The 12,435-nt window shown below is 37.4% G+C and overlaps 1 protein-coding gene across 2 annotated transcripts in view; it reads right to left on the bottom strand.

Moving 5' to 3' along the window:
* Nucleotides 1-12,435, bottom strand: part of LOC124638592 (tyrosine-protein kinase Src42A) — a 43,019-nt gene that overhangs the window by 16,744 nt on the left and 13,840 nt on the right. Inside the window, exons 1-2 of one of the 2 annotated variants that reach the window (XM_047175621.1) lie at nt 7,645-9,524; nt 37-158 (exon numbers count right to left, since the gene is read on the bottom strand). In XM_047175621.1, coding sequence (XP_047031577.1) covers nt 37-158; nt 7,645-9,269 — 1,747 coding nt within the window. In that variant the 5' untranslated portion in view covers nt 9,270-9,524. Of the gene's footprint in view, nt 1-36; nt 159-7,644; nt 9,525-12,435 lie in introns of those variants that run through there. The other variant, XM_047175622.1, reaches the window with a different exon arrangement.

Raw genomic sequence — 12,435 nt, 5'->3', positions numbered from 1 at the left:
ATCAGTAGAAAATGTATGAATTTATTATATAGTTACCTGATAGCGAGAAGTCATTATGGCGGCTCTCGGAATCTCGGATGAGGAAAGCGCCATGTTCGTTCTCGGGCAGGAGCAATTTCTTCTCCGCTTCGATTCGTTTTATTTTGCGGAAGTACCATCTGCAACAACATTGAACAATTTAGTAATATCCAACACAGCTGAGTCACAATGTAACGTGTATTGTTGATAATCACGATCGCATACATGCCGAGTTAAATGTTATCAACTATTTACACAAAATGAAGGTAAAGAGTAAAGGTATGAGTCATATGGGCAAAACACATAAAAAGTAAAACGTATGTAAAAATCTATCAAACAGCTATAAAATGTTCAAGTACCAAGCTAAATTAAAGACTTAATACACATTGCAACAATGTAATTAATAATGAACATCTAGTTGCTGACAAACCAATGAATTGTCCACCTGAGGAGTATTTCATTATGTTTAACAAAGTGATTATCATTGTAATGACAATATGAGTATAAAGGACCGGTATCGCTCTCGTAGGGTGTACAGAAAGCGGCTTGTCGGTGACTCAACGAGCACGAATGAATAGTATTCTGCATTCAATTGACGTACGCTCACCGCGTCTGCGCCGGAGACAAACTTATTGTAGTTACCGCTTTTAACATGAGCCTGGTGCTAACAATGAATCATAATTTGTCACAAGAAATACCAAAATTGGTATAGTAACACTCTATTTTAAACAAATGGAGATAAAACTAGAATAACGATGGATGGTAGTATGATTATAAATCAGGTTCTATGACCGATAGTTTGCGACACAACGCGTTGGGGTCTGACAATAGTATTGCATCAAATCCCGCGCGACAGACGGGCGAGGTCGTCGGGCTCTTGATATAAAAATAGTATCTAAGTAGTACAGCTGTAAAACGGTAAACTGAGAGCAGTAAAAAGAGCTACGATCACTTCCAACAGACATATTTTTAGAATTGCTGTAACTTGCAACAACCTTGTGTGTTTGCAAACGAATAGTTTAGAAACAATTACCTATCTATCTACTTCAATTACTAATCTATGCGAAATAGGCACATAAAATTAGATTTGGGTTATTTTTAATTCGTTACATTTTCGCTTGAATGGCCAGGCGGAAACAATAAGCAACGTAAAGTCAATTGATAAAGTACCAGTCAATTAAACAACACCAGTAGTTTTCTATAAAAATAATCTTGGGTAGATTTCATTGGCAAGATGATTTATAATTTTCAGAAGCCCATCATTGATAACATCGTCTGCGTCTGAACAATCATTTCATCTTGTTCGTGACTGGAAAAACTGATTGATGTATGATTACTATTGTTCAACGGATTGTTCCGCCTGAGAATCACGGACAGACCCTTGCACTGTAATTAAATAGACGACTCGGAGCACGATTGTTATCAGTAGCCTGATACCTATTTAACATCCTGAAAATGAAAAGTATCGCAGGTTTATTACAGCTAGTTTCGTAACGAACTTTACAGTAGGCAACTCTTTTCGGTCATTAGAAATACCCCAATGCTATTATATCACTTCAACAACACTTTTATTTGTTTTTTCTAGCGATTGTGTATAGAAACTTAAATAAACTTGTTACTTTCAAGTATATCTTTTACACAACATCTCGCTAACTATATTACAAGAATGAACTACGTGGCTATATCTAAGAGCAATCGCAGAATAATGTGAATTTTTGCAATTCGAAAATGCACATCACAAAGGTCGAACTGCGACCTACTTTGGGCAAAAAACACATTAAAACCACGTAGCGTTGCAAAACTATAAAATCGTGTTAACAAAGTCTATTTATTTATATCCTGCAAGGCAAGGCGCCTTTGCACCCGGCAAATAACTTGCAGCCTCATAGCTATTTCAATAGCCCAGCTGCATCTGGGTCTAGTTAAAATTCTATAATCGTCAAACAGGCTATGAAGCCAATAACAATTTCAGATGATATTATGGAGGAAAATTATTATGAACAATGTCGCCTGAGCTATAAAAATGAGACATGAAAAGGGCGCCACGGGCTGCAACTACGAATGCCTTCGGTAAGACCTCGGCACGCACTAAGGGCATAACTAAGGGTCATAGATCGGTAACTAGCAGATAGCGTCGAAGGTCTTAACGTGGAAAACGCACACAGAATAGATTAATAATGCACATGTTTATTAAGCTAATTAATTTCCTTGATAATAAGAAATAGAAAGTATTTAAACGATGTAATCATGACTAGACAGAAAGTAAGCTTCATTGAGTGGAGGTGTAACATTTATCTGAACTTCGTTCATACAAGAAGAAATTATCTAAGCGAAAGAGATCTAGAAAGTCAAATCATAAGATTTAAAGCAAGTGGTCATTAAGAAACCAGATACATTGCAAAACATAACAGGAGTTCTTTCCCCTGTCATTATTTTCTAATTTGTTTTTGAACCACTTTAGTCAGGAGTCAAACCAAATAAAGGCTTGAACTAGTAACCCTGTCAACGTCTACAAATCATAATACCAGACGGATACAGCGACCTTGACCTCCTAAAGGCGAAGAGAAATCGTCATCTGTTTTATGAATCATGCCCACACATTATTGGACCTTCTCTCTACAGAGAATTTTGTATAGATGATATCATTTATTGATCAAAGTTAAAGTTGCTTGCGTAATAACTATACTGAGAATAAAGCAAAAAAAATATGTATGCAAAAGAGCTTTTAAGAGGAAGTTTAATTTAAATTTATTTCATTGTTAAAGAACGATATTTGTACAAAATGTCGGGCGACACTAAACAAGCATGTTCTCGATTTGTATAAAGCTTATTTAAACTGGCTAGTTTGCCGCTATATTTATTCTACAAGATACGTTTCAATTGCAGATTTTCGAAAGTGCAAATAGCATTGTGCAAATTTGACTAGCTTCTTTGTCTAGACTTCGGAAAAAGTTTAGTAAAAGTGTTAGTTCGTCAATATTAAGTGTAACTTTGCATAAGTTCGATGTCTGTATAAATAATTAAATAATATACAGTTTCTGGTTATTATTGTTGTTGTTCGCGAAGAAGAAAAGTATAAAAGCTTTGCTTATGTAATAAAACTGTCAAAGCATTGAAATACCACGAAATAGAATGTCGTAGGCAAGTTAGCAATCAAGGTGGGGGACGGAAATTCCTAATAAATATAATTATTTGGTTTGTTACATAAGCGAGTTTCCGGTTTGCAAACATCTCAATTAGAATAATCCTATAGTATTGATAACCCGTAGATAAATTATGAAAACTTGAAATGCTAATTTTATTTACGATGATTGCCTTCGTGCTGAATGACCGCATTATAGAGGACCACGTGCCAAAATTGATCGATAAAGTAAACATCAACACCGTTGTGCCGTGATAAGAATGTAATCCACTTAGCGGCTATCATGCACTACTACATGAAAACAACCATGTTATCGATTATGTAAGAGGATTTGGGTATAGGGGTCAAGAAAACCCTTTGACACGGAGACGATAAGTGGCGCAATCAAGGGGAATTAATTACGTGACTTTCGCTCAGAGTTTTATAATATGGCGAGTTAAGCAGAGGCGCCGGTCATCGACCTTCGCGTGCCGATGTAGCCACAACTTTTTTGCTAAGCCAGTCTCGCCTGGCTCCGGGTTGCTCGCTAGATGGGTAATCTAATTATAGGGTCTCTCGGGATGGACAAGTAAGTTTGCCACAAACTTCTACACCAGTTTCTTTTTTTAGAAGACAAAGTGATACCGTTTCAATTACATCTTTTTATAGGATGCCTTTGTAGTTATGACTGCTCAAACTCCAAGTTTTAACAAAAGAAAATATGAATACAATGCTGGGTTATTATCTATAGACAAGTAAATGGAATGCTGACAAGTTGATTGGAAAATTATAGTGAAGGTCCAAAGAAGAAAATAGACGGATATACACGTGTGACACAACGTTTAGTTGCAAGTGGCCTATAATTGTCGGTGCGTGTGCTTCCAACTGTTAATAAGTCAGTAAATTGAATTTGCTCTCAACAGCATCAAATTGCAAGGTAAAGAATAGAGATAATACCGTGGGATTACCTTTTGTTAAACATAGAAGGATGTTAAACTTCAATACATATTATTCGTGCTTTCGCTTTTCCAAAGCTATTACCGCCGTGACGGTGACAACAATACACATGCACAATTTGTTAAAAAGTGGATTATAGTCGGAAAAAGTTGAGATGTATGAACCAGAAACCCCATTTGTGATAATTGTATTTTGAACGGTATTTTTGGTGAGCAATATAGGTTTGTCCGTTACTTGTTCAGGCAAGTGACAGATATCCTTATCTGTCATACAAATCGCGACATCGACTGAATCGACAATAAGACTTCCCAGATACCTTGGCTGGAGGTGTTAAGTGCTGTGACACGGATAATACGGTGCACGAAACTTAGTCATGATAACTTGACCAGTTTGAAGTCATGCATGCAAGACAGAGATCGTCACATTGGGCCCTAGTAAATAAACAAGTACTTAAATTTACGTCAGCAGAAGTCAAAATGGCACTGTTGTTTAAAAAATGAAACATTTATAAATCTGTTAGCGTAGCAAGAACTATTAGCGAACTTCACAATGAGTCGTTAAATATTAGTGCTTTCTGTTAATCAGGTAAGGGCATGATGCGAAACGTAAAGCCCGCGATGATGAGTACTGCAAAATGTTAATAGAACTGACGACTACAAGTCTTTGTCGATAGTCTTCTTCTATGGATACCGGAGGTGATGACACAGCTCTGAATAAGGCGGACGGTCCTACAAACGATTGTATTTAAATATATAATTATGTCATCTTGGGCCGATGTATTGCTAAAACATGCCTAATTTACAGCTATATTGAGACAAAGGTTCAGTGTATCAACGATTACCGCAAGGCTTTAACAACTAGCTAACAAGTAACAGTACAATAATGTGTTTATACGATTATATTGCTGTTATAGTAAGTGCCATTCGAAAATGGTTTGCACGAAAACATCCGCAGGAGTAACAATATCAGCGGAGGTCGGTGCGCCAGCGCAGGCGGCATGCACAACGGCCGTAAAAAGTAAAAACAAATCATAAAAACCAGTTGTATTGTTCTTTCGCAAGAGACGACCTCAGGCCTTTTGATAAGAAACGAGTCATTTTCATCGATTTTCTAACACGTGTCTAGTTTGTATAACAAAGAAACATTTGCAATGCAAAGTTATTGTTCGATAAACAGAGCGTTTGTCGAGGGTACGCAGTCAGACTTAAACGATTACTGTGGGGCAGTATGAGTGTCATTGGCAAAATATAATAAACCAAGTTATTCACGATTTGAATAGAAAGCGAGATGTAAGATATTGAAAAAAAAAAAAAAAAACAATTTAATTTTGAACGCTACGGAGTCTAAGTGAGACGTCACGAAACGAAACCTAAATGTTTGACATAGTGAAAGTGAGCAAGAAGCAATACTTGTTACAAAAGAAATTTTGTTCTGTTATAATTTTTTTATCATTATGAAGTAACACGTTGTTTGAAAATACGCAATACGTTGTTTTGATAGAGCAGCGATAGGCTCGAAATTTTATTTGTTTTATAAAACATAAGGAAAATGCAGTTACTTTTGATTCCAAATGTGTTCTTTATCGGTTTCGAAGGCCAAATCAGCTTGCATGATTTGTTGCACAAATGAGCATAGCTGGCGAGGTGGCATCACGATTCACAACCACACCCGATAGATGTTGTAGACGATATCTTTACACGTTTTAATGTAGTAAGTCATTTGTAACTGTACCAATGTACTGCAATAACTATAACAACTACACCAGGTTGAAATCACTGTACCACATAATTTACAAATAAAATATGTCAAACACAATCATCGACGTCATGTGCGTCTGCAAAACAAACACTAATGACGATAAGAAAACATTTACAATTCCATATCAATTTTCAATCAAATTATTACTACATAATGATAAATGTGATTTGCTGAAGATTGATAAAGCGATATAAAATTCACCTACAAGGTAAGTTACTTAAAAATCACGGTTTCTTTTTTCTTTTTTCATATTTAATAACTGAATGAAGAGCTTCGTATCAATTTAATCAGTTTTCTTGAAAATCAACAAGAAACTGTGAGAAACTGAAAAACAAGCAAATATTTCGATGTGAATGCGTTTGTTTCCATCAAAGAACGCGTATGCCCATTTGGTACAATAGCCGTGTTGATGCACAGTGAACACAACATTCGTGTTTTCAGAACGGTAGCCACACAAACAAAAGTTAATGATGTTGAAGCGTTATAAAGCGCAAAATCCTAATGCATTAACGGTGAATTGAGAGCCTTCAGTAAGTATAGGTACATCAATATTACCCGAACTTTACCTTGTTTGATCTTGCGCTTTATTTTATCTTATTATATTTACAGCATTTTTTCCCATTGAAACATACTTGTGTAATCATTTTCAATTATTATGATAATTGGGCTTGCTGTTGAGCAAGTAGAGTAATTCTCAAGGCCCATCAGTGAAACTGACGTCGGTGCATCCGTTTACCTCGCTTCAGCACAGCATTGGTGTTGCCGTTTCCCTAATCGTAGGACTGATAGGAAGTTAAGTCTTCGTTTGTAATTCCTTCTAAGTTTATTGCAAAATATTCCTTAAAGATGACTAATGTCATTTATTAAAATTCAGCCAAGGCATGCATTAGTTCCGAGTTCAAGCCGGTTGAACGAATTATTCGCGTACTAATTTATGCGAAGATTAAGGAAGAGCGTAAATTTCCGAATAACAAAAGATACGTCAAAATTCAAAGCACAGACGCTTCCGATCAACAGGCAGTTAAATTTTGTTAGCGTCACCTTCAGAGTTCACTTCCTGAGGCTGCTTCCAATTGCCGAACTACGGGGAGGAAGACAGCGGGCACCGGTGCACCGACCGGCCGCGCAACCGTAGCCTTGGACGCGAGCTCCCTGCATTCTAATCGAGCGGCCTTGCGGAAGCGCGTGCTTCGAACCCGCTCTCGTAACACCGCTCCTTATCAACAGACTCGACAAATCACCACATTGACAGATACCGACTTATCTCTATCACAACGTGTTGGAATCACAAGGAAAATCGCGAATTGTTTTAACTTAAATAGTTATTATACAGATCCCTGGCGTGAACCGTACTGTAACCTCTTAGCACTCAAATACTCTGGTCTCAAGCAAATTAGATAAGTCATTGGAAATGACTACTACGAATCCGATGAATGATCAGGGCTGATAAGTTGTCTAATGTGCCTTGGCCTTCATTGAAGAAAATAAATGAATTACATGTGCTTGCAAGATTCAGGAGACTATCCAAAGATTATACATATTATCAATCTGATAGATAGCGTTTAGATCAGTAATCAGTACAATTTGGCCAACAGTACAAAGATTGCTTTAAATTAATTACATTTTGTGACGTAAGACGCTTTAAAGAGATAATATGCTAAAATCAAGAAGGATGATCAAACAGTCAACTGGCTGTACTTCTTCAGACGTTTTAGATGTTACAACAAATATTAGTTACAAATGTGTGTGAGTCAGAAGATGTACCTTAAACTATATATAAAATTACTTACGGCATAGTCTGAAGTTTCATGTATGTATCCAACGGCAAAGACTCTAAATCTTTGTGGTTTACATTAGTACCGGACAAACGCCTAGCCGTTCTCATCCAGCTACCTTTTTGTCTTCTAAAGCCTTTCTCGCTTTTCAACAATTGTAGGTGGCGTTTTACTATATCATGCCACTTCCACTTCACTGTAGCTGGAGAATCACTAGCGGCGTCTTCTTTGCATATTTGCAAACTGTCACTAAATCTTCTCATGTTTTGAAGATATATTTCGTTAGATTTCGGCGGAAGGCTCTTTCGCCTTTCGTCGGCAATAATTATAGATTCTTGTGAATTTTGTTCTGCTATCCATTTTGATATAAAATCATTTTTATCACAGACTTGCATGATCACTGGCTCTTCTTTGGGAGGCGGTGGTATCCAATCCAAACTGACCCATTGACTAGATTTAGGCTTGGATTTGAATATGACATCTACCTCGTCGTCGCAGTCCGAAGAGCCAATCGAACATACGGACGTCTTCTTTCTCGGAAACCGAGAACGGATAGATCTACCAACGGGGATTATATCAGGATTCACACCGCTCTCAGTGTTTTCCTCTTTTCTAACATCCTGCAAACTCTTTATACACTCAATATTAACATAAGAGTTTTCGGAGCACGAAGAGTCAAGACTAAACCTAGGGGTACTTCGATGCACAAGCTTAGACCTAACAGTCACTTCCTCATTGCTGATTTCTGTATTTCCACCGCCAGTTTCGCGTTCGTTGGTCAACGAAATTCTTCGTTCATTTGATATGTCGTTTTCCATTTCAATTATTTTAGTCATGCTTGGAAAGTTGTTTTCTTTTTCAACTTCCATTATTCTAGTTAATCTTTGATGACAATCTTTGTCTAATGATTCTGTACTATTCGTAATAGTAGAAAATGAATTATCCTCATTCAGTTCTATTATTCTAGTTATTCTTTGCAATGTCTCATTTTCTCCATCGATATGAACAGGTGAAGGTGCCTTGTCATTTTGAAATTCAATAATTCTTGTTATTCTTTGTGAATGTTCTTTTTCTGATTCTATATTTACTGAGGTTATGTCGTCTAACTCTATAATTCTCGTTATTCTTTGAGGATAATTATTTTCAGTTAATGAAACTGAAGACTCTGATGTATTTGACTTACAATTATCTTTTACAGTTTCTTGGGGACTATCCTCAAATTCTTTCATTTCTAAAATATCAGAAGAACTCAAAAATGATGACTGACTGTCTATCATTTTTGTAGTTGTGATATTACATCTTTCAATCGTTACCTTTTCTTCTCTAGAATTGCTGCGGCTCTTAGCTTTTTGTAAGGCGCTTTCAGTGAGAAAAACACAAGGCACTTCAACTTGCATGGACATTTTTCGTCTGCGGGTTGAGATTTCTTTTTCTTGATTAATGTCATTGTCGACATCTTCAGGAACCGCCGTATGCGGAAGGACGATAGGTGTTCCTGCTACCATACGCAAAAAATCTGTAACAGCGGCTATATGCGCTCCTGTTACTGCTCCTTGTAACTTAACACCGGATACTTGGTGAGGCACAAGTTGATTATCGCGGATACACCATACTACGGGCAAAGCCCCTTCAGACACCATCGTCGTTAAGGTCCAATGTTCGTTTCGATATTGTCTCTACAACCAACAATTGTTTGAATAAATTCAACAATAACTAACAACTTATCACAATATTTAAGTAAGTTTTAATTCACTGGCGCATTTCCGGGCTACGTCCTACACTCCGAATTTGAAAAAAGTACAAGTAAGTGTGCACATAGATTTGTTGTCGAAGAGTCGGCATAGCGCGAACGCGGCGCGGTACGGGTGGTGGAGCGCGGCGAGCGTGCGCGTCCGGCGGAGGTCGCGAGAGATAAGGCGGTGAGAGTCGCACGCGCACCACTGCCGCCCGCCGCACGCCCCGCCACGCCGCAGCACCATCACCTTCGATCATACATCAATTTTCATCCGATGCACTCCTCGAGGGAATTATGTAACGGTATGGATAACCCATTTTAACCGTTATACCAACCTAGTCAAAACACGATTAGGCAGTTAAAAAAAAATTAGTTTCCTAAGAAGCTTTTAGAGACTTTAGTTTTGATACAACTTATTGTCGTTGGCACTTTTTGTAAGATAAAAAACTTTTAAAGTTACAGTCAAGAAAATATCCATAAAACGTTTTTGAGTCTAGACCAAGACCGATGCCAATTGTTACTTGTCTTGCAATCTTCAATTTATTTACATAAAATATGCAAGGACTGGAATTCAAGTAGGTTTGCTACGGTGACGTAACAAATACGTACCAAAATTAGTAAAACAATCGTCGACCACGGACGTCGTTTATAGTCATTATCAACAATTTAGATGCTCGGTGATTAATAACTTATACTGTTTTCAATATTGTAAATGGAATCGAATCTCATTGTTGCAAGCTAAGTAGGCAATCGAGAGCAGAGAGTTGTAAGTCACCCCATCTGATGTGGGGTCATCCTGTCGCGTACAGTTAGGCCGCTTTGTGTTGGCCCTATTCGTGTCAGGGCGGTCCATCACTCAGTCGTCGCGCCGGCCAATGCAATACCGCAAGCTTTATGCAAGCCCACCTTCTTGTTTGTAATATTCTGAGTGCCAACAGAACCTCGAGAGTAATTCAACAATGTTTTCATAAGTCCAACAAATCATTTAGAATCGTTATTCTAGATTTTACTCAATTACGTGGTTCAAATTATTTCTAATCCTCTGCATATTGTAATAGAGAAATTAGTATGCGAATTTCAGTGAATTGTTTATTACCACTGCTAAGGCTGTCGTCCAAAAGCATTAAGAAAGCAATAAGGTAATTAATAGCAGCTAGATAAATAGAGTTAATGCGCATAGATAGTGGCTGCAAGTATACACATGTAACACCGTCATGCGCAAATGCCAGTGGACAGTTAGGCTCGGCGCCAACGTAGCTTGCGATGCGCCACCCGTATCTGGGACGGGCAAATCAAGTATTAATTACCCATACGACGCTTAATGAACCCTTATAGTTAACCGTGGAAGACAATCAAACATTCCTTCAAAATGAATGTGCTTGAAAAAAAATGAGTTAACGCCACATTTCAGTGACGGTCAAAGCAAGTTTTTTTTTTTCATCGTAGGAGCTTTTTTGATGAGTTTCGGAGTAGTTTATGGAATAAACATGAGGTGACAATCACGGTAGGACCAGGGGGTATTCGATGCTAGCAGAATCACTTCAGCTAGCATGGCTACATTTAAAATATAAAATGTAGATAGGGAAGTGACCATAACTGTATTCTAAGATATTGTGCGTAGGTGTGTGCACGAGTGATTATGAACGACCTCTCAGATGCAGATAGCAAACAAACTCTCGCATCAGTTTCGACGAATCGCTTTCCGTTCATTGGAACGTTCGGTTTGGGGAAGTCCAACGGTCGGCTACAGGAAAAAAATATTATTTATTCAGATAAAGAACATGGATCGGATGCACCGAACAATAGGCAAACAGCAGACCTTGGCTGTACGATGTTGCATATGCTACCCGCTCCTATGAATTAGAATTGACCAAAAGGGAAGAAGTATATTTATTAGTGTCGTAGAACATTTTAAATATAAAGCCGTCTTCGTTATATAAACGGAAGTATCAATTCGTTTAGATGCTAACGACGTATGAATTAATTTTGTCATAGGGTTTTTTGTGTTGATATATCAAACGGTTACGACTTATTTTTTTAACCAAATGTCATCTTTCTTTTTATGTTGTAATTTGGAAAAGGCCTGAAAAACATTCCTTACTTTAAAAAAATGGTGCCATACTTAAATAGTAATTGAAGTTATGTCCTTTAATTTTCTTTAGTTTAAGGCGACATTGAAATGTGTTATGTATGTATATGGAAATATTTTTCTTGATTTTATGTTGAGGAAATAAATAAAATTCGTTTTTAACGTTGTTTCAAAACGAGGGCAAGGACGAAAGCGCGTGTGTGTCACAGTTTAATTCACTGTGTCGGTCGGGTTTTTTGCACGAGTATTAAATTCATGTGCATATTTTCGATGCATTTCAAGTGACGCGTGAAGTGTTATTTGGATGTATAATATAATAAAAGATACCTTACGTACCTAAACGAATAATTCCTTAAAGTTTTTCAAGAAGGAACCAAGAAAGAAAAAGCTAGAGGAAAGTTTGCAATAAATTGCAACTAGAGCATGCGCTCTCATTGGGTCATTCATATACGTAGAAGATACAGATGCGTATTTATTACATCTGAAAACTAGGTCTCACGTACAACGCCGTGCAGAATCCGAAACACTATTTGTATTTTAATGCAAAATGAAAATTCATTCACCCCAGCTTGTTAAGTAACTTGGTTGCTACGCAAAATTCTAAGTTAATGCGCATTCCTTGAAAGTGAACATTAACATAATCGTACAGAAACTTAATTGACAAGGTAATTACATAATACTACAAATAATCGTTGTTTAAATATCAATAATATCAGTACTTATTTAATTTTATTTATGCTCATAGAAGAATACAAAATGCGCAAGATAAATGTTCATATAAAATGTTCACATAGCCGGTAAACAAGGATGACATACAAATGAAGATTTCTCTGCGCGTGTGTATTAATGAGACGCTTTAATGACGTGAAGGTTGTCGAATTTGTTACTTATTGTATAATGTCGGCCAGTGATAGCACGGTTCGAGGAAGCAAGCGGTCAGCGGCGTCGCCGGCTCGGCGCTGGCGCCATGAGATGGCGCCCG

This window comes from Helicoverpa zea, chromosome 17, assembly GCF_022581195.2.
Source record: "Helicoverpa zea isolate HzStark_Cry1AcR chromosome 17, ilHelZeax1.1, whole genome shotgun sequence".
NCBI classification, from domain to species: Eukaryota; Metazoa; Arthropoda; class Insecta; order Lepidoptera; family Noctuidae; genus Helicoverpa; species Helicoverpa zea.
Note: the sequence above shows the minus strand (reverse complement) of the source record. Positions and strands in the feature narration are given on the sequence as shown.